The sequence below is a fragment of the Ricinus communis genome, chromosome 3 (assembly GCF_019578655.1).
Source record: "Ricinus communis isolate WT05 ecotype wild-type chromosome 3, ASM1957865v1, whole genome shotgun sequence".
NCBI lineage: Eukaryota > Viridiplantae > Streptophyta > Magnoliopsida > Malpighiales > Euphorbiaceae > Ricinus > Ricinus communis.
This window is the reverse complement of record NC_063258.1, coordinates 31,902,891-31,922,414: the sequence shown is the minus strand read 5'-3', so window position 1 is coordinate 31,922,414 and position 19,524 is coordinate 31,902,891. Positions and strand designations below refer to the sequence as shown.

At 33.0% G+C, this 19,524-nt stretch overlaps 4 protein-coding genes and 1 pseudogene across 7 annotated transcripts; 4 read left to right on the top strand and 1 right to left on the bottom strand.

Moving 5' to 3' along the window:
- The first annotated feature begins 297 nt into the window (after window positions 1-297).
- Window positions 298-3,170, top strand: LOC8259465 (probable polygalacturonase At3g15720). Of its 4 annotated transcripts, XM_048372125.1 has the most exons (10): window positions 299-578; window positions 727-864; window positions 1,114-1,263; window positions 1,379-1,408; window positions 1,568-1,661; window positions 1,734-1,775; window positions 1,893-1,974; window positions 2,098-2,206; window positions 2,314-2,427; window positions 2,880-3,170. In XM_048372125.1, exons 1-10 carry the CDS (start codon window positions 444-446, stop codon window positions 3,108-3,110), a joined length of 1,125 nt encoding a protein of 374 aa, XP_048228082.1. In that variant the 5' UTR covers window positions 299-443; the 3' UTR covers window positions 3,111-3,170. The 4 variants fall into 4 exon arrangements, with proteins under 4 accessions (XP_048228083.1, XP_048228082.1, XP_048228081.1 ...); XM_048372124.1 differs by having other exon boundaries at window positions 1,385-1,408; window positions 1,568-1,775; window positions 2,880-3,169; XM_015717000.2 differs by having other exon boundaries at window positions 301-578; window positions 1,568-1,775; window positions 2,880-3,167.
- A 1,283-nt stretch (window positions 3,171-4,453) lies between these two features.
- On the top strand, window positions 4,454-5,714 carry LOC8259466. The gene has a single exon (XM_002515482.3). It carries the CDS (start codon window positions 4,665-4,667, stop codon window positions 5,502-5,504), a length of 840 nt encoding a protein of 279 aa, XP_002515528.1. The 5' UTR covers window positions 4,454-4,664; the 3' UTR covers window positions 5,505-5,714.
- Window positions 5,715-6,490: 776 nt separating this feature from the next.
- LOC8259467 lies at window positions 6,491-8,683 on the top strand (annotated as a pseudogene).
- Window positions 8,684-13,691: 5,008 nt separating this feature from the next.
- Window positions 13,692-15,255, top strand: LOC8259468 (probable sugar phosphate/phosphate translocator At4g32390). Its single transcript, XM_002515484.4, has one exon. It carries the CDS (start codon window positions 13,876-13,878, stop codon window positions 14,926-14,928), a length of 1,053 nt encoding a protein of 350 aa, XP_002515530.2. The 5' UTR covers window positions 13,692-13,875; the 3' UTR covers window positions 14,929-15,255.
- Window positions 15,256-17,103: 1,848 nt separating this feature from the next.
- LOC8259469 (pentatricopeptide repeat-containing protein At4g21065) lies at window positions 17,104-19,485 on the bottom strand. Its single transcript, XM_015716986.3, has 2 exons — window positions 17,508-19,485; window positions 17,104-17,380 (listed from the first exon to the last, which is right to left on the bottom strand). The coding sequence occupies exon 1, from the start codon at window positions 19,350-19,352 to the stop codon at window positions 17,517-17,519; it is 1,836 nt and encodes a 611-aa protein (XP_015572472.1). The 5' UTR covers window positions 19,353-19,485; the 3' UTR covers window positions 17,104-17,380; window positions 17,508-17,516.
- Window positions 19,486-19,524: the final 39 nt, after the last annotated feature.

Sequence of the window (19,524 nt, the reverse complement as noted above, 5' to 3'; positions counted from 1 at the left end):
ATAGACATGGATGACCATGATAGGCCACTGTAGTCAAGAACTTATTATCAGCCCATGGAAAGCTACCCAAGGTATAGTTTGCTTGCATTTTGCAGAAGGTTATCAACAAAACATATCATGTCAGTTAATAATTAATCAACCCAAGTTTTTAAGTTAATGAACTGCCAATTTACTGTCTTTTCATAGCAGAGATACGTAAGGATGCCTATATTAGTATATAGAGAATTATTTGGATATTAATAAAAGATCTCTCTGTAATCAGAGCTTATTTAATATATAAGTAGAATTTTACATATAGAGTTGTAAATTGATCTGAGATTGAGAACTAGAGCTAAATCACCTATATTTATATGTTCAGTTCTTGACATTGAATTAATACAGCTTGTATAGTATTACATGCTGCTTGTGAACTAAAACTTTTATGTTGTCTTTTTTAATTCTCAATGCAGGGATTCTTCCTGGCTACAATCTTGGTATTTTGTGTAGCTACATCCAATCTAGTCATTGCTGACGGCCGGAGGAACTTTAATGCGGCTGAATTTGGTGCCATTGGCGATGGCCAAACTGATAATTCCGAAGTAATATTTGTCATATATATAATTTGATATAATTTTCTTGTATATAATTTCTAATACAAAATGGTCTATTTCCGCTATTTAATTTTGACATTGTACCTAACTATATAAGAAACTAATAGCATCCTTTTAAACTGTGTTCATTTGAAAGGCCTTTCTAAAAGCATGGGAAGCTGTATGCACCGCTACAGTTAGAGGCACAGCAACCCTAGAAATACCTGCAGGCACATTTTTGCTGAATCCTGTCAAATTTGAGGGTCCTTGCAAGTCTAACAAGGTTCATCTTCAGGTACAATTTTCACGTATTAATTTGGTTGTTTAATATCTTTCTAAGAAAATGGCATTCTCCATTATGAAAATATTACCCTTTTCATGCGCATATATTTCTAAGGTTTTTATAATAATAAAAATGTTACTGATCACCTGATCTCTTATATTACAAGATGAATATTCAATCTTTACCGCATGGTGTAGTCTTTTTCTTAAATAATCTATCTGGGCAGTAATATGATCGGATAAGTTAATTGATTGGTGACAGGTTTTAGGAAAAATAGTAGCACCAAGAACTATTGACGAATGGCGCCCCAGGTGTAAAAGTAGTGTTTGGTTGCTTTTCAGAGGAATAAGCGGTTTGATTGTAAATGGACCTGGTGCGATTGATGGTCGAGGCTCAAATTGGTGGAAACTTGTAATATTCTGTTCCAGCCTCCAAAATTTGTATTCACATATACAATCTTATCGATTCATTGAAAAATGATATTTTTTTCTCTTCTTCTTTTTTTCTTTTTCTGTTTTTGTGCCAGGGACAGACACATGGATGCAAGAGACCAAGGGTATGAAGGCTTTTCGGATGCAGAGAAACTTGCATTCTTATTATGTTAAACAAAAAAAGTTAAAAGAAAATACGTGAAAATGTTTTCTGAAATGTCTTTAGTTATATTTTCTTGTAACTGAAAAAGGCTATAATGGTGGTGTACTTGATAATGATGCAGGCCTTGCAATTTCACAACTGTAATCACGTCAAGTTAAGTGGACTCACTCATATGAACAGCCCTAAAGTACATATCGGTGTGAATGGCTGCAAAGGTGTCTCTATCTCTAATCTCAATATTTCAGCTCCTGAAGACAGCCCTAACACTGATGGAATTGGCATCTCAGGCTCAACCGATGTCCACATATCCAACTCCACTATTGGGACTGGTAAATTAATTACAAAGCTCATGTCGAAAGTACTTCTTGCTTTTGGCACTTAGATATGGTGATTTTGATGGTTTAATTTTATTGGGTTATTAATGTTTTTATACAAAACCATGATAGGTGATGATTGTATTGCTGTCAATGGAGGCTGCTCCCATATCAACATTACTAATGTTACTTGCGGACCAGGTCATGGAATTAGGTCTGTCATGAAAAAAAAAACTCATTTATTTTGGCAATCTAGAGATTTGTGACAGCAGACACACAACTCTTATATAATTCTCTTATTATTTCTTCATGAATTTAATTATGAAAATTAATTTAGTGTTGGAAGCTTGGGAGATAAAGGTTGTAATGACAAGGTAGAAGATGTGCACGTTCAGAATTGTACTTTCATCGGAACCCAGAACGGCGTCAGAATTAAGACATGGCCGGTAATGATAATAGTGATGATGATATTAATAATAATATTAATAATAATATTAATAATAATATTTCAATTTTTATTATATTTTCTTCTGGGGGTCTTTTTTTTTTATAGGGTGGATCTGGTTATGCCAAAAATATTTCATTTGAGAGAATTGTACTCCATCAAACTAAAAATCCTATCATAATAGACCAACATTACTGCAATGGACACAAATGCACCGAAAAGGTAAATAATTGATGGAAAAGTAGGTAAAAATATACCATTTATTTTATAAATTCTTGATTTGACAATTTTAGTACACAATTCATTTTATGATTGGTGGCTTCTTTTTAAAATAATTTTCAGTATTTCACACCACAAATATTAGTAATGAGCCGATAAATATATATCGTATTTAATCAATCATAATATATTTTTCAAAATAATGAATTCTCGAATAAATTTTTTTTTGTCAATAAATATATTTCCTATTAACCAAGAAAATCACATATACATGAAAAAAAAAAGTTGTCAAACTATAAAATTATTTGGATATTGTGTTTCTTCCAATAATTAATTAAAATTCTATTTGGTATGTAATTATATCATGTAACTAATTAATATATGTAAAGAGTTTAAAAATTTTAATTTGAGATGCTGCATGACCCAATTAAAAGACTCTTGATGATCTTATGCAGGCAGTGGCAGTGGAATTGAGTGGAATAAAGTATAGTGGAGTGGAAGGAACATCTGCAAGCAAACAGGCAATAACATTTGATTGTGCTAAAATAGGTTGCAGAAATATAGCAATGGATCAAATTAATATTACCTCTTCGTCTCCTGGAAAGCAGATTCATGCCTTCTGTAACAATGCTAAGGGAACATCTACCTCTACTACACCTCTAGTCCCCTGCCTACTTTCACTGTAAAAACATATATATATATATATATATATATATATATACAATTGTATTTTTTATCATTGTCTCTACGTTATTATCATTATATATATATATATATTCTGAAGAAAATTTCAGGGTTTTGTGGTTGGAAAATTGAGATGCCATTTTGTTTTATTATTAAATTTTTGGTCGCAAAAAGGGCCTGAGAAACTTTCTAGTTGTGAACCTCGCATGGAACCAAAGGGAGATTTTGTTCGGCTGTCTGCTAATTAGACTGATATAAAGAAATGATTGGGTAGTTCGAGAAATAGCAAATAGATGGAATCAATTAATTAGGATTTATCCATGGAAACAGATGAAGAGAACGTGTCTTGCATGCATGGAAATCGAACGAACTGCCTGAAATTTCCCTCTGGTCTAAATAAGCTCACCACCTCTTAGTATTAGTATTAATTAATGGCAGTCAAATGTCTGTGATTTGCCATGATTACACAAAACCTTAACTATCCATACGAGTCTCGTGGGACCCATGATGTTAAAGCTTGCTTATAGTTTTACAGCAAGAAGTGGAAATTGGATATTTTAATATGGACGAAATAAATTATGAAAATTAGAATGGATTGATAATCAGAATGAGAGAGAGAGAGAGAGAGAGAGTATATCACAAGTCAAAACAACTTAACTTTAATGGAAAAACTCGTATGTATCCCATCCAGAATCCAATGCCCTCAACTAATTCATGTTTACTCATTTAATTTTAACTGAGTTCCATAACAGCTTCAAGTATCTCTTTCTTTCTTTTTCTCCTCCAAATTTTTATTCTCTTTGCAGAATTTTCTTATTTAAATTGTATCCAAACCCGTTCGGATTCGAACGCAGGATCTTTTGCTAAATTCTTATTACGGAACTAAAATATAAAGAAATAATTAAATTATATGGTTGTAAATGAAAAGAGAGGATTCGAGCTTGAGACCTTGTAAAGAGATGAAATATGTACTTACCATCAGGATAAGCATGTGGGTACAAAAAGTGAATTTAATTACTTTTTCCAATTATGAAAAATACAAACACACAGCATACAGGAAAGGGAAAAACAAACTAACAACAATTGTAATAAGTTTACCCTACCAAAATGGGCAAGAATATGCCATATTAATCTTATAAGGAAGCCAGAGTCAAACCAGTGTATCTAGCTTTTAAGGTGATTATGGCAGTAAACTAAAGAGAATAGACTAAATAAAGCAAGTACACAATATTACTAATTGTATTTACTTGTCATTTTGCTCTTTTTCTGAATCAGAACAAGTCTTAACAAATAAGAAAGTCTACACTCACTTATAAGCTAGAATTATGAGTCTCCTTCTCATGTGGCATAAAGTTTCTGCTGTTCTTAGTCTGGATATGATTATTTAGCTTTGGCACCTCATGTTATCTTTCTTGCCTTCACTTGTTATGTTCTGAAGATATTCAGAATTGAAAGTTTCACAAGGCTATAGCTACATAATCATCACAGCTACCACACTGCTGAATTAAGACACTTTTCCCACACACACTAGCTAGTATAAACTTATTTCTAACGCAATGGCCTCAATCACTCTTGAAGAGCTTCATACCTATCATGCAATTGATCGAGAAATATTTTCTCGATTGGTTATAAGTTTGTTGCGTGATCCAGCTGAATCTTTGTTGGTCATGGCTACATGGCTGTGGCTAGAAGATAAGGGCTGTCCTAATATGATAGCGAAAATGATAGGCCTATCAAATCTTTTGGTGAATGCTTTGGCTGATGAGGCGGTTCTGTGTCTCAAATGTTTAGAATCCAGCACTCTTTCTATGTTGTCGAATGGTGGGAACAGTATCCCCCTTACTGCAAGAATTATGGAAAAGAACATTTCTTTAGAAATGTTTTACCATGATAAATTCTCTGCAATTAGTGGGATAAAGAACTTTCTCACCACAGTTTGTGCTAGGATTTTCACAGATATTTTGCAGCACGTTACAGCAACTACATCAACACCAGCGGAAGGGCCTCTTGTTATTCCCGGTTTTCCTCATCCGATATTCGGTAATGTTACTGTAACTCCAAGGTCTTTGGATTTTAACTATCCTGCAGGAGGGTTATGGGGTTGGGGTCCTAATAACAATGTTTCTGAAGACGAAAGGACAATGTTCCTTACTTTTTCACGAGGTTTCCCTGTGACCATAGAAGAAGTGACAGAACTTTTTTCAAGGTTACATGGTGCATGTGTTGTTAGTGTCCAAATGCAAGAAAATTTACCTCCAAATGAGCAACCTTTGTTTGCTAGAATGGTCTTGGATTCTACCACTGCTGTTGATAGAATCTTGAATGGTAGACGCATCGCCAAGTTTCGGATCAATGGTAAGCACATTTGGGCCAGGAAGTATGAACGCAGAGATTAGATCCCTTCTATATATCTTTCTGATAAACTCGATTGCTGCACCACTATGTCTTTTAGTACTTCAAAAACAAAAAGAAAATAATAATTGTATCTACATTGTCACTCTCCAATTGCTTGAGCTAAGCCACAGTTTGTTTTGTGTTCTACTACTTGTATCAGGAATCGTTAATGTTTTATCTTTTCGATAGGAGATTTCTGCGAGATGTGAGTATCCGTTCTAATAATATAAATATGTTTTTCTTTTGAAAAAGAATTATTTTTATTTTTTGATAGTTTCTAGAACGATCGTTAGACTTTTAATTTAATTGTCGAATGTGTATGTCATCAATAAATTCTTAAGAGAAATTATGAAGCCATATAGATAATTACGGATGCCGCAGTGAAATATTTTGGCAAGAAAGAATTTCCTTAATCTGTTTCTTATCTCTTTTTTTTCCCTTTAAAATGATTTACTCTTTAGGAAACTTTTTACAGTATGTCACTGTTAGCCATTAATATAATTGGCCACTGAAACGAATTAAAAATTCCAGGTCTTTGCCCCGCATACTCTATGTTACTGTGATTAAATGATACCTAAATTTTAATTTCAGTTTCTCTTGTTTCTTGTAATTAGAATCTTAAACACCAATCGAGATATAGAAGTACGTATAAGTAACTCAATTTTCTTGTAATTGTAAAACGGTAACCTCTTAGTAATTCTTGTTGAATGGCCTTTTGTCTACTTGCTATATTCTAAAATCCAAAGCCTAATAATAAACAAGAAATTGAATTCTTGGACCTCAGTTGGCCAATGCCTGCTAGCTTCAGCTTCCAGATGCATACAAAAACTTGAATTGCGGACTACATAAGAACAACATACTCTTCAATCCCTATAAACGAAGGAACTGAACCTTCATTTCATAATATAATTAAATGCAAGTATTTATACGTTTATACATAGGTGTGAAGACAATATTCACAAGTTCTGGTTTTTTTCTAGTTTCAACAATGTTTATGTTTCTCTTTCTCTTGATCTTTCTGAATGAGGCTTCACCAAACCAAGCTTCTTTAACTTCCAGTAGCGAACAAGCATCCTTTTCATTCACCTCGTTCGATCCTGAAAGTTGCAAAAATGGTACTCTTATTTGCTTTGGTTCAGTTAATGGAGGAGATGGGTAATTAGGACTTACACAGGATCCACAATCAGTCAATTCAAGCTCAGCACCACCTTCAAATCAGATTGGCAGAGTCCTATTTCACCAACCTGTGATTGCTTGGCCTGCAATTATCACTACCACTTTCACCGTCAGGATTTCTACCTCTCCTAATTCAAGCAATTCTGGTGATGGACTTGCATTTATCATGGAAGAGGACAATAGACCTTCTCCACCTTATAGCTATGGCTCCTATCTTGGAATCATGGATAAGTCAACTAAAGGTCAGTGTAAAAGTAGTCTTTTGCTTGACTCGGCATATTGCTAATCAAGAATCAAAATCTTGAAGAATTTATTATTTCTGCATGCAAAATGTACAGATGGTGTTGTTCGTCAAATTGCTGTGGAGCTTGACACTTATCCTAACGAATTCGATCCTGATGGAAACCATAAAGGAATTGATACAAGAAGTATAACGAACCCAGTTACAGCTAAGAGTCTAAATGACACAGGCATTGATCTCAAATCTGGAAGAGATATAAAGGTTCCAATTGACTACAATAGCTGGACAACGCAACTTCAAGTATCTGTAGCATATGACGGCTATGCAATAATGAGTTTTCTCAACCATTCTATTGATATGTCGGCTACAGTTCCGCAATTTGTTTTTGTCGGATTCACAGCCTCTACAGGACTTTACCCTGAAAGCCATCAGGTCTTGAATTGGGAATTCCAGTCAACACCTCTGCTAGAAATCATTAAGGGATATGTGAAAGATCGTAGAACAAAAACCATTCTGATCACTGATATTCCCATCATAGGATTGATGTTCGTGGCAGTATTTACTATTCCATTGGCTCGGAGGTGTCTGAGGAAGAAAAAGGAGATGATTAACAACAAAATTGATATCGAAAGCAGAACAAAAATTGCTGCTAATGTGCCTAAAGTATTCAGCTACAAGCAGCTCTCAAAGGATGCAAATTCAACACAGAAAACCTGTTGGGTACTGGTGGTTTTGGAAGTGTTTACAGAGGTGTCATTTCTGCAGACCCTCCTGAAACTGTAGCATTCAAGAGAATCTCCGCAACCTCAAAACAAGGTCTGACTACTTTCAGTACATTGAATTTATTTGCAATCTTTTGCAAGACATTCTGATCTGCAATCATTTGTTAGTACTGACACAGATTTTTCTGTCAACAGATGAGAGAGAGCATTTAGCGGAGATTTGCACCATAGGATGGTTAAGGAACAAAAATATAGTGCAGCTCCAGGGTTGGTGTCATGAAGGAGAGCATCTTCTTTTAGCATATGAAAACATGCCAATGGCAACCTTGATCACTACATAGGCAAGATTTTTCTTGACTGGAAAACAAGGTTCAAAATATTGACAGGCTTGGCATCAGCATTACTTTACCTCCATGAAGAATGTGGCAATCACCGCGATATTAATCCTAACAATATAATGTTAGATTCAGATTGTAATGGTCATTTAGGCGATTTTGGCCTTGCAAGATTGCTCCACAATAATTCTTCATCAGTAACAACAATGCTTGCTGATACTCCAGGATATTTGGCACCAGAAGTAGGCTACAGCGGGAAAGCCACACCTGAATCTGATGTCTATAGCTTTGGTATGATTGTAATTGAAGTTGTTTCAGGGCGAAGATCGAAGGGCGTTTTCGAAGAAAACAGTTTACTAAATTACTTTTGGAGTTTACATGAAAAGAATGCATTGATTGAAGGAGTGGACAAAATGCTTCAAGGCACATGTGATGAACAAGAGGTGAAGAGAGCATTGATTGTCGGACTTGCCTGCTTGCGTCCCGATCCTAACTTTCGTCCAAAGATAAGAAAGGTAGAGCAGATATTCTTGAACCAAAATGAGCCTTCAATGGAGTTACCAGAATCAAGGCCTAATGCAGTATATTTGCCACTATTATCATCTTCTACAGAAACCACTACTGATTTTGGGTCAAAGGGTATTATTTCTTTGTTGCAGTCATCAATGTCAATGGAAAAACCTGATGAGATAGTTGTCCATTATTAGCAGTGAGAGTCCTAAATTAGTTTCATTGTTTTTGGTTCAGATCCATAATGTTTGCATATAATGTTGAAACTGGGTCTATTGCTTGGAAGCCTAATCCTTGGACTGAGAATATAATATCAAAATTCATCCTTAACGAGAAAACAGACAATGGAATAGACAAAGACGCCGGCTTTGTTATGATATATTATAGAAACTAGAAAACTACAAGTAGCAAAAAGAGTCCCCTGAATTTAGCTGTTTTTTCTTTTGGGTGCCTTGATGCATCTGTAATGCACTGCAGGGTACCAGTTTTCTGGATGGGCTATTCATGGAATAAAGCAAGGCCCAAAACCATCTCCAGGCTGCACAAACTTTTGTTTGATTTCTGATCAGAGTCCTGCCTAAAACATCAACTTTCTTGCAATCTTGAAATTTTCTTTTTCAAGTGATGCTTGGTGGTATTTGTCCAATTATCCTAAGCAAATTAGTGGGCAATTCTGCTAAAATATATAATGAAATAATTCAAATTTCTACACTGTATTAATGATATAAATTTTTAAGTCACTGTCCATATTTATATTCCACCACATTTACTCGAGTCATTTTTCAGTGAGATTCTATTATGTGAACAAAAACAAAAGAAGAAAAAAGACATCACATTATAGTAATAGGATATGATAATTGATAAGGCATCAAGGCAAGGATATGCTTAGAAAAAAAAGAACTAAAAAAATAATAAAAAAAAAGGTAAAAGTTACAAGGAATGCAATATCAGGCGGAAAAAAAAAGAAAAAAAAAAACAAAATGGAAGACTTATGAGCCAAAAAGGTCAGTTAATAAAGTTAAAGATGTCACATTTATGAGGACCAGAAAGCAAGATTTCAGAAAGACTTCTTAAAGGGCATTTATTGAAGTCTATTTCACCATCTCACAAGGCAGGCTGCCTAACACAATCAATAGGTTTTCTTAATTTTTTATTTTTTAAATAGGATTTATAGACTTTTTATAAAACAAAATCCAGCAGAATTTTTCAATTTTCAATATATTCATTTATTGGGAAATTAATATATGTAACCTTATTCAACTGAAATGTACAATTTGCCCCCTCATAAGTCGTTGCAAATTGCAAATGCATTGTTAATAGAAGTCAATCCACCATTTAATGATATGTTATGAAATTTATGTTGGTATTATATGTTATCATATAATTAATCCATTAATATCCATTAATATGTTATGAAATTTGGGTTTTTTTAAATTTAAATTTAATATTTTTTATGATATTATATTTGAATTAATCCATTAATATCTCGAGTTTAATTATCTAAAATTTAAATTTATCTAATTATAAAATCGATGTTGTATAATCTAATCATATAGTGTCAAAAATTATTGTCAACTAAAGAGAATCAATAAATTATTATTATTATTATTAAACTATTAACTCAGGTATCTTTGCTTGCAAACTTCTTCTTTCCCCAGATTAAGCACAAGAACATTATAAACTTCAGTTTGAAGCTATAAGGCGAATTTGACTAGTTAAGTAAGCAACACGGACGGCCAATATTGGTGGCAGTATGCAGAATATGCAGCATTAGCATTGCATGCGATATGCAGTCTCGCATACAATTATTATATCTTTGATTTCCTATAATCTATAGAAAAGTGTCTCTCAAATTTATCAAGAACCATTGATGAGTCTGAAAATGTAAAGAAAATGAAGATTTTAATCGAGTGCATAGATGGGTCTGATTTGGGGACAAAAGATGCCGTGACTGATTAAAAAACATGTAAAAAGACCCATTTCAAAATTTCAAAAAACACAAAGGAAAGAGAGAAAGTTGGCAACAAAAATAAAGAATTGGTCAAATGGAGAATATGCTCCAAACATGACAATAAAATAAAAATAATTGCTATGCATGGATCCATGAAAGTCTCCATCTCCCAACTGATACATCACTACAGTGTGAAGGGAAGGGAAGGATCCTTTTTGTAAATCATTGACTGATTCAATATAATTATAATTATAATTAATATGGTTAGGTATTTTTCTGTGGAATATTTTACCTGCTAATTATTAATCTTTTTCTTTTTTGTCTTTTATGTCCTTTTTTCAATATTCAATTGCAGCCTTGGGACTAATTTCTACTCAATAATGAGTTGCATCTTATCTATAAATATCTATTATTTATCTCACAACTCATAACCACATTTCATATTCTAACAAATATTTGGATCATATATTTGAGTCAATCTTTAGTTTAATCTGTCTCTATATATATATATGTATATGCAATTATATGTGCCATTTTTATTAAATATTCAAGTTGTTATAGAAATTATTTAAATGCAAATGCAATAAGCTTTCATTAATTATTTAAAATTTTGTTAACATGGGTTGACCACTTATGGATGACCAATTGCTCCATTGGTTCCTGTCTTGCCCAACATTATAATTGAGCCGTTTAATCATATTACCTAAACTTTTCTTATTAAGACGCATTATCTTATCAGCGGTGGCTCAGTATCATAGCTACTAAACTAACTCTCTAAATCCTCCTATTTATAAAGGCTCCTCAATTATAAATACTTATATATATATAATAAAATTAAAATTAAAAACTTTTTAAGCTTTAAAATATAGCTTTTTAAAAAGACCTACAAAATTAGAAAAACCTAAAAATAAATAAATATTTTAATTTTAAAACAACAAAGTCTATTATTTTTTTGTTGTTTTCCTTTTCTTTTTTGAATAAAAACCTCATTCTATACTTTTATAACTTCATAAAAACGCTATCATAAAAATTATTATTTTAACTTAATTATCCTTACTGTAAAAGTAATATAAAGGTAAGTACATGCTATTTCACTTCAATCCCTTAACAAAACGTATCAAAATCAGGTATATATTAGTCGTTTATTCGTGCGTTGCACAATTATTATTATTTTGACTATAAAATCAAATTAATAGATACAATTTAATAAATATTTAAATATTTCATATTATTTTTAATTTTTTGAAAATAATAATATATTAATTATTTTTAAATATTCTTGATTTTTAAAATCTTAAAGTTTTATTAATGTAAAAATATACAAATTATTTATTAATTAATTTTAGTATTATATAAATTTATATATTAATATAATTGATATTGCTGCTTTTTTAGAATTACAAATTTATTATATAATTACAAATTTAATTTATTATTGAATAAATATAAAAAATATAATTTAAGATGTTATTTTTAAATTAGAATTATTTTTTAATTATAAAGCTAATTTATTAGTTAATATAATATTAAAATATAATTAATATATTTTTGTTCGAATAGAATTAGTATTATTATCTGATTTTATTAGTTAATATAATATTAGAAAATAATTGATATATCATTTCTCGGGATTAAAGTGAGTGTTTAATCAAAATGTAACTTATGAATCGATAAATTAATAGAAAAAATTACAAAATTACAAATAAATTTGAATTCTATGTGTCAAAGATAAATACACATATTAAAAAATAAAAAATTTATATATCAAAAATTAAACATACATATAAAAAAATTTAGATATTGTAAATTAATATATATATATATATATATATATATATATATATATATATATATATATATATATATATATATAAATTGAGAGGAAATGGATATATCTTAAAAGAAAAACTATTATATACATCCAAGCACGAAGATGTGATAATAATATTAGAGAATAATTATTAAATTAAATTATTTTACAAAAATAATTTATTAAATATAAAATTATAATTATTATTTATGTTATTTTTTAAAATTAAAATTATTATCTAATTTAATTAAAGTATAATTAATTTACTATTTTAAGAATAAAATTAATATTATTATCTGATTAGAAAGCTATTTATTGATAAATATAATATTAAAATTTAATTAATATGCTATTTATTAGGATTAGAATCAGTATTTAACTATTAATTAATAAAAAAATTATAAAATTACATATAAACTAAATTTTATGTGTTAAGAATAATAAACATTATCGAAATAAAAATTATACATATTAAAAATTAAATAGATATGTAATAAAAATTTATATATCAAAATTAATAAATATAAATAGTAAATTTTTTAAATATTTTTATAGTTAACATCATCTATAAATTTAAAATGATCGCTGAACGGAAGGCGATGATTAAAAAATAGAAAAGCGACGGTTTGTTATCATTATTTAGTATTTTGGAAAAAAAAAAAAAAAAAAAAGGAAAAAAGAGAAAAGGGAAGATGAAGCAAAGGGAGGCACACCTGACCTTTTTGATGTGTTTAATAGAAACGCGCGTCGCCGTTAGTGAGACAGTCAACTAAACTAAGTTTCCCTCAAATTTGCAAATCCACGTGACCAATCTTTAAGCGTTTCTCTATTTTTAAGACACCCTTTCCCTTCTCTTTTTCGAATCCTACTCCCATTTTTAAGACACCTGCCCTTCTCTTTAAAATGAAACAAAAAATTAAAATTTTTTTTTTTCTTTGGATTATGGGCCTTCTTTATAGAACGCTGTCAGGGCTCTTAGAGCACCGACCCATTGAATATAAATTGCATTACTATTGGTAAATTTGATTTCATACAAAAAAATAATAATTCGTTGAGATAAATAATAAATCTTTTAGCCCTTTTGGACTGAGCAAATAAAGGAAAAAAAGAAAAGATAATTGGGAAATTTCCAAACCTAACCCAAATAAGCATGCAATAAATCTGAAAACTAACGCCTATCATTTTTCTATTTCCTTTTCTTTTAAAGTTATTACTAATTATGTTTCTCATCATACATCGAATAAGTCACAAATGTGACCACTTTTTTACTTAAACAAGTAAAGCATATATAATAATATAATTAATATTATAAAAAAACAATTTTGCACAGAGTAAAATTCTAAATTCACGCATAGGAAAAGGTAAGGACAACTCAGAGAAGAGCCCAAGCCCAAAACGAAAAGGAAACAAGAAGAAGTCACAAGTCCACTCAAACAATGCCACCTCTCCTAGATTTAACCAGTCTTTCCCTTTCTTCTTCACACATCACCAACACCAAACCCTCTTTTTTTCTTCTTCTACCTCCTCTTCCTCTCTCTCTCTCTCTCCCCCGGTGCTCAAAATCTAAACTGCTTTTTGTTTGTTTTCCTCTCTCCACCACCACCGCCGCCGCCGCCACAACCACCAGAATGGGAAAGGGCGGATCTTTAAGCGATAGCGTTCTGAAAAAGATCCTACTCTCCTACACCTATGTAGCAATCTGGATCTTTCTTTCATTCACAGTCATCGTTTACAACAAGTACATCTTGGACAAAAAGATGTACAATTGGCCGTTTCCCATTTCACTTACAATGATCCACATGTCCTTTTGTGCTACTTTAGCTGTTCTCCTCATCAAAGTCTTTAAACTTGTTGAACCTGTTACCATGTCTCGTGATCTTTACATCTCTTCAGTTGTACCCATTGGTGCCCTCTATTCTCTCAGCCTTTGGCTGTCAAATTCTGCTTACATTTATTTATCAGTTTCTTTTATTCAGATGCTTAAAGCTTTGATGCCTGTTGCTGTTTATTCTATTGGGGTTATGCTTAAAAGAGAAAGCTTTAAGACTGATACCATGGTTAATATGTTGTCGATCTCTCTTGGGGTCGCTGTTGCTGCTTATGGTGAAGCTAGATTTGATAGTTGGGGTGTTCTTTTACAATTGGGTGCTGTTGCTTTTGAAGCTACTAGATTGGTATTGATCCAAATCTTGCTTACTTCTAAGGGGATCACCCTTAATCCTATTACTTCTCTTTATTATGTTGCTCCTTGTTGTTTGGTCTTCTTGTTTGTGCCTTGGATTTTTGTTGAATACCCAGTTTTGAAAGAGACCTCAAGTTTTCATTTCGATTTTGTTGTCTTTGGGACCAATTCACTCTGTGCTTTCGCTTTGAATCTTGCTGTGTTTTTGCTTGTGGGAAAGACTTCAGCTTTGACAATGAATGTCGCTGGTGTGGTTAAAGATTGGCTGCTGATCGCTTTCTCTTGGTCGGTTATCAAGGATACCGTTACCCCAATTAACTTGTTTGGATATGGACTTGCATTTTTGGGTGTAGCATATTACAATCATGCCAAATTGCAAGCATTGAAGGCTAAGGAGGCACAGAAGAAGTCCCAACAAGCTGATGAGGAGGAAGCTGGAAGATTGTTGGAGGAGAGGGAAGGAGAAGGAGCTGGGAAGAGAAGTGAATCACAAGACTAAATCTTAACTTTAAGAGAGATAATTTAGTTATAAAATTGGATGGAGAGTATTGGAAATAAGAGCAGAAGGGAAGATGTGGTGGTACCAGGGTTTGGTGTTGGGGGCAAAAGGAAGGGAAGGTGTCTCAGTTTTCTTTTGCTCATTCCGGAATGTTGTTTTTAGGTTTATGCTTGTTATGGATGTTAGTTATGGTAGGGCTTTGGGATTTCTATCTCAGATGCCCTGTACTTTTATTTTCTTTTCCTTTTTTTTTTTAATCCTCTATATTACTCTTGCTCATGTAGGAACCTTTTGTCATTTATGAACAATTTAGTGCTTATTTATTCATTTATTTTCTTCTTACTCCTGTAGATCTTTCACATTGTTATTGTCAATTTGCTATATTTTTTATGCCATAGTTGATCCCTATTATGCTGTCACCTTTTGTACTCTGTTCTCCTACTGAGTTACAGGTATCAACAATGTTGCTAAGTTTTTGTGAAAAAGTGCATGTTAATTGTGGCATTCACTTGTGGTTGAGAAGTAGGCATTTGTGCTCCATTTGCTGCTACCCATGGGCCATGTGCTGTATTTGAGTGTGATTAGTAGATTCTATGGACGCTAGCTATGTTGATTCTGGGCCTAATTTTGTTGCATGCAAGTTTGGGTTGACATGGTATGGGCGTTGATGCCCACTGTTCTAATCAATGCATTTATAGCAGACTAAGATGGCATTATAGTCATGAGGTACAGTTCTAAGTTCTAACACTTGCCGACGCCCACTGTATTCAATCAAGCCTCTTCAGCATATAGGCTTCTCCCCATTTTTATATTGTTTTTACATACTTGTTAGATCTATACTATGTTTCTATTCTAGAAATTTCAGCAGCATCTCAATCTCAGCTTATATAAGAGATGTATTCACGGGAGGTACTTTTAGATTTGGATTTTGGAGGACGGAATAGGATTTCAGAAGTTAGATGTTCTGATGAAATTTGTTATGTCAATAGAGAAATCATCCCTTGATGATTTGCGACTCAACCTTGATGTATAGTTCCTCTGTTAGCCAACTTCAGTGCATCCTGAAGAAGCATTTTATATATTTTTTTTCTCAGAGCAACTCATAGAAAATGATGGGATTTGACCCATTACTTTTTCTGTGGAGTCTTTCTTTTCTCCTTTTGGAAAAAGTTATCAATGGAAACAAAATTTGATTTGTACTTGAAAGAGAATTGGAGGGAGGAATAGACATAAAGTAGCGACCCTATGATTCTATGGTGGTGGAGCTTAGATTTTCACTTTTCCACGGCAATTTGATTACATTGCACATTAACCAGGTTTTTTCTTTATTCTTTTTGTTTTTGTCTTTGACATCTTCAAAGCTGGATAGGAAATTTACAGTTACTACTTCCAAACCCAGTCTGAAAATGCGTACAAGGATTTCCCTGTGGAGCTTTGCTTAAAATGAAGTAGGTCAACAGAATAGCATTGAGAAGTGTGTTAGATTTATTGCCCCATAATAGAAAATTCTGAACAGTACATACTGACATCCCAGTGCCACTATGTATGCGGTACCTTTTCTTCTATGATATGAGAAACAGAAGAGAAGACGCGTTTTCTTTCTTTTTCAGGAATCCTGAGATGAGAAGTTTCTCAGTTTATATTCCAATTTCTAAAATAAGCGGAAATTGTCCTTTTGTTAGGGAAGATGATGATGCTTAATGAAATAGAGACAAAATGATCATTTTATTGTTTACCAACAAAGCACCGGCTTGGAGCACACTTATTTTGTACGCTTAATAAGAATGGGCTTCATGATAATACCTCTTTCAGTTGTGCTCAGGACACAGCCGGCAATTTAGCATCTTCCGCTGATAAATTTCATTCATAACCAACCCACATGAGTTAACTATGTGCTCAAGATAAATACATATTTATTCTCCTAACTTATCCCATCAGTCAATTTAATATTTTATTTTTTAATTTAATCTAACCAAAATTATCTACATACATTCAACTTAATATATATTCTACTTTTATTTTTTAATGATATTTAACTATTTTCACACAATAGATATAGATTTGTTGAATAAAACTATATATGTCAAAAAGTGTTAAAATATTATAAAAAAATAAATTCAAATATCTATTATATTACATTTTAGGGCATAAATATGCATTCTGAGAAAAAAAAAAGAAAAAAAAAGGGATGACTTGATCAGATAAGTTTGTGAGTAGAGGTACATTTCCATTCAGTACGAGCTCCATATCTAGTACTCTATAACTAGAATCTTGATTGAACACGAATTGACAATGGAAAATAACCCACTAAAAGAATGTGTTTATAAGAAACCTGATTAAGGGAAGAGCTTACCTTTTCCGCCTAAACCAGATCTGCCAAACGGTTAATGCAAGCCGCCAGTGCAAATCCCATGCTATCCCCCAGCAGTTACCTTGAGATGACAATCTGGTACTATGATCACACAATGTAGTAAAAGATTTTTAGTTTGAGAAAACTTCAGCACCAGTAAATTACAATCGACAGGATGAATGCATGATCAGTCTATAATCTGTCACCCATCATTTTAAAGAATTCGTACCCAGTTTTGTCACCAGAAATCGTTACATGAGCACACACCATTTGTGAAATGGTGAAAACGGTTGCGGTCTCTCATTATTATTTCTCGATTGTATATTTTGGAGATGAACTTGGTAGCAGAGTGGCAATCATTGCAAACTCGCAAATTCTTCACAATTCTAATAGGCCCACCAGGTGGGGTATTGAGAAGGGCAAAAGCAATAGCCAGCTTTTCACTATGTGTGTTCAAAGTGTCTTCCTTGTCCTCATCATTAATATCAAGTAAAACCTCTGATGTAGCCGGGATATAGCCAGCCCGCTTCATCTTCCTCCCCATCTCATCCACCATCTCATATATTTCATTGAACTGCGGATGAGATTTATCTCCAGCCACAAATTCGTAAATTTCATTGCCTAACTCAACCATAGTGCTTCCAGGGATCTTTCTCATTCCTTTCCTATCCATCAACTCTCGAATCCTCGTTTTCTTTTCCCAGTTTAACATTTTGGCGTATACGTTGGACAGTAGTACATAATTTGACTCATGCATGGGCTCATTTCTAATAAGCTGTTTAGTGATCCTTTCACCAAGCTTGAGTTTACCATGAGCACAACAAGCATTAATCAGCGTGCGGCAAACAACAGCATTAGGCTCAGTGGGCATTTCCTGAACAAATTCCAATGCCTCATTAACAAGTCCTGCCCGGCACAACATATCTACCACACAACCATAGTGTTCGATTTTAGGTACTATACCAAAATTCTCTCTCATCAAATCAAAATATTCTCTCCCTTTATCAACTAATCCTGAATGGCTACAGGCAGAAAGCAACCCGATAAATGCAACATCATCTGGCAATACCCCACTTTTTATCATTTCCTCAAAGAATTCAACAGCCTCTAAACCACGACCGTGCATTGCCAAACCAGCAATCACAGAAGTCCAAGAAACAATGGTCCTATCTTTCATATTTCTAAACAATTTGATAGCTTTGTCAACATCACCACACTTAGCAAACATGTCAATCAAAGCATTACAGAGCTCAACACTCTTTTGAACTTTCTCTTTCTCAATATAAGACTCTACCCACTTTCCTAACTCAAGAGCACCTAAATCAGTACAAGCAGATAAAACAGAAACCATAGTTATCTCATCAGGACGACAAACACCTTCAATCTGCATTTCTCTAAACAAGTCAATCGCATCGCTACACCTTCCCAAACGAGCATACCCACCAATCATTGCACTCCAGGAGACAGGATCCCTTTTACACATTTCATCAAACACTTCACGTGCAAACTCAATCCCATCTCTTCCACAACAATACATATGGACCATTGTATTTTGCACATGGACATCATTATCGAAGCCAAATTTCAATACTGACCCATGAACAGACTTGCCTAAATTCAAGTACCCAATACCGGCACAAGCCTTAAGGACAAATGGGTACGTAAATTTATTAGGCAAAACATCATATTCAAGCATAAGCTTATACATACATAGAGCTTTACCCTTGGAAACATTATTACTATGGGCATAAGCTCTAATAATTGTATTGAACAGAAACGTATCGTATAAACGTTTATCGGATTCAGGTGAAAATATAAATGAAGAAGCATAGTCAATTGCGTGGAGATTAGAGGATGTGGAAGTATACTTGGTGAGGACAAGTGGGTTGTTAGAAAGACCCAACTTGAGGATTTGGGTATGGATTTGAGTGAGTTTTGAGAATGTATTGCAGTCCTGAAGAAGTGAAAGGCATCTCTGCTCTGCTTCTCTTTTATTGCTGATTGTGGATGCGAGTGTTATAGTTGATTCAGTTACTGTACGAAACAGCCTGGTTTTATTAGCTGCGGATTGCATTTAGAGATGGGTTATAGAGAAGAAGTCATTTGAAAGGAAGCAGCTATTCAAAAATGAAGTTGAAAATTAATAACGGCTTAAAATCAGTTCAACCTTCAGTTACAGCCTCGTTTTCATTTGAAAGGAATACGGCAGCGTTCTGATAAAAATAATTAGACACCAATACAAAGTT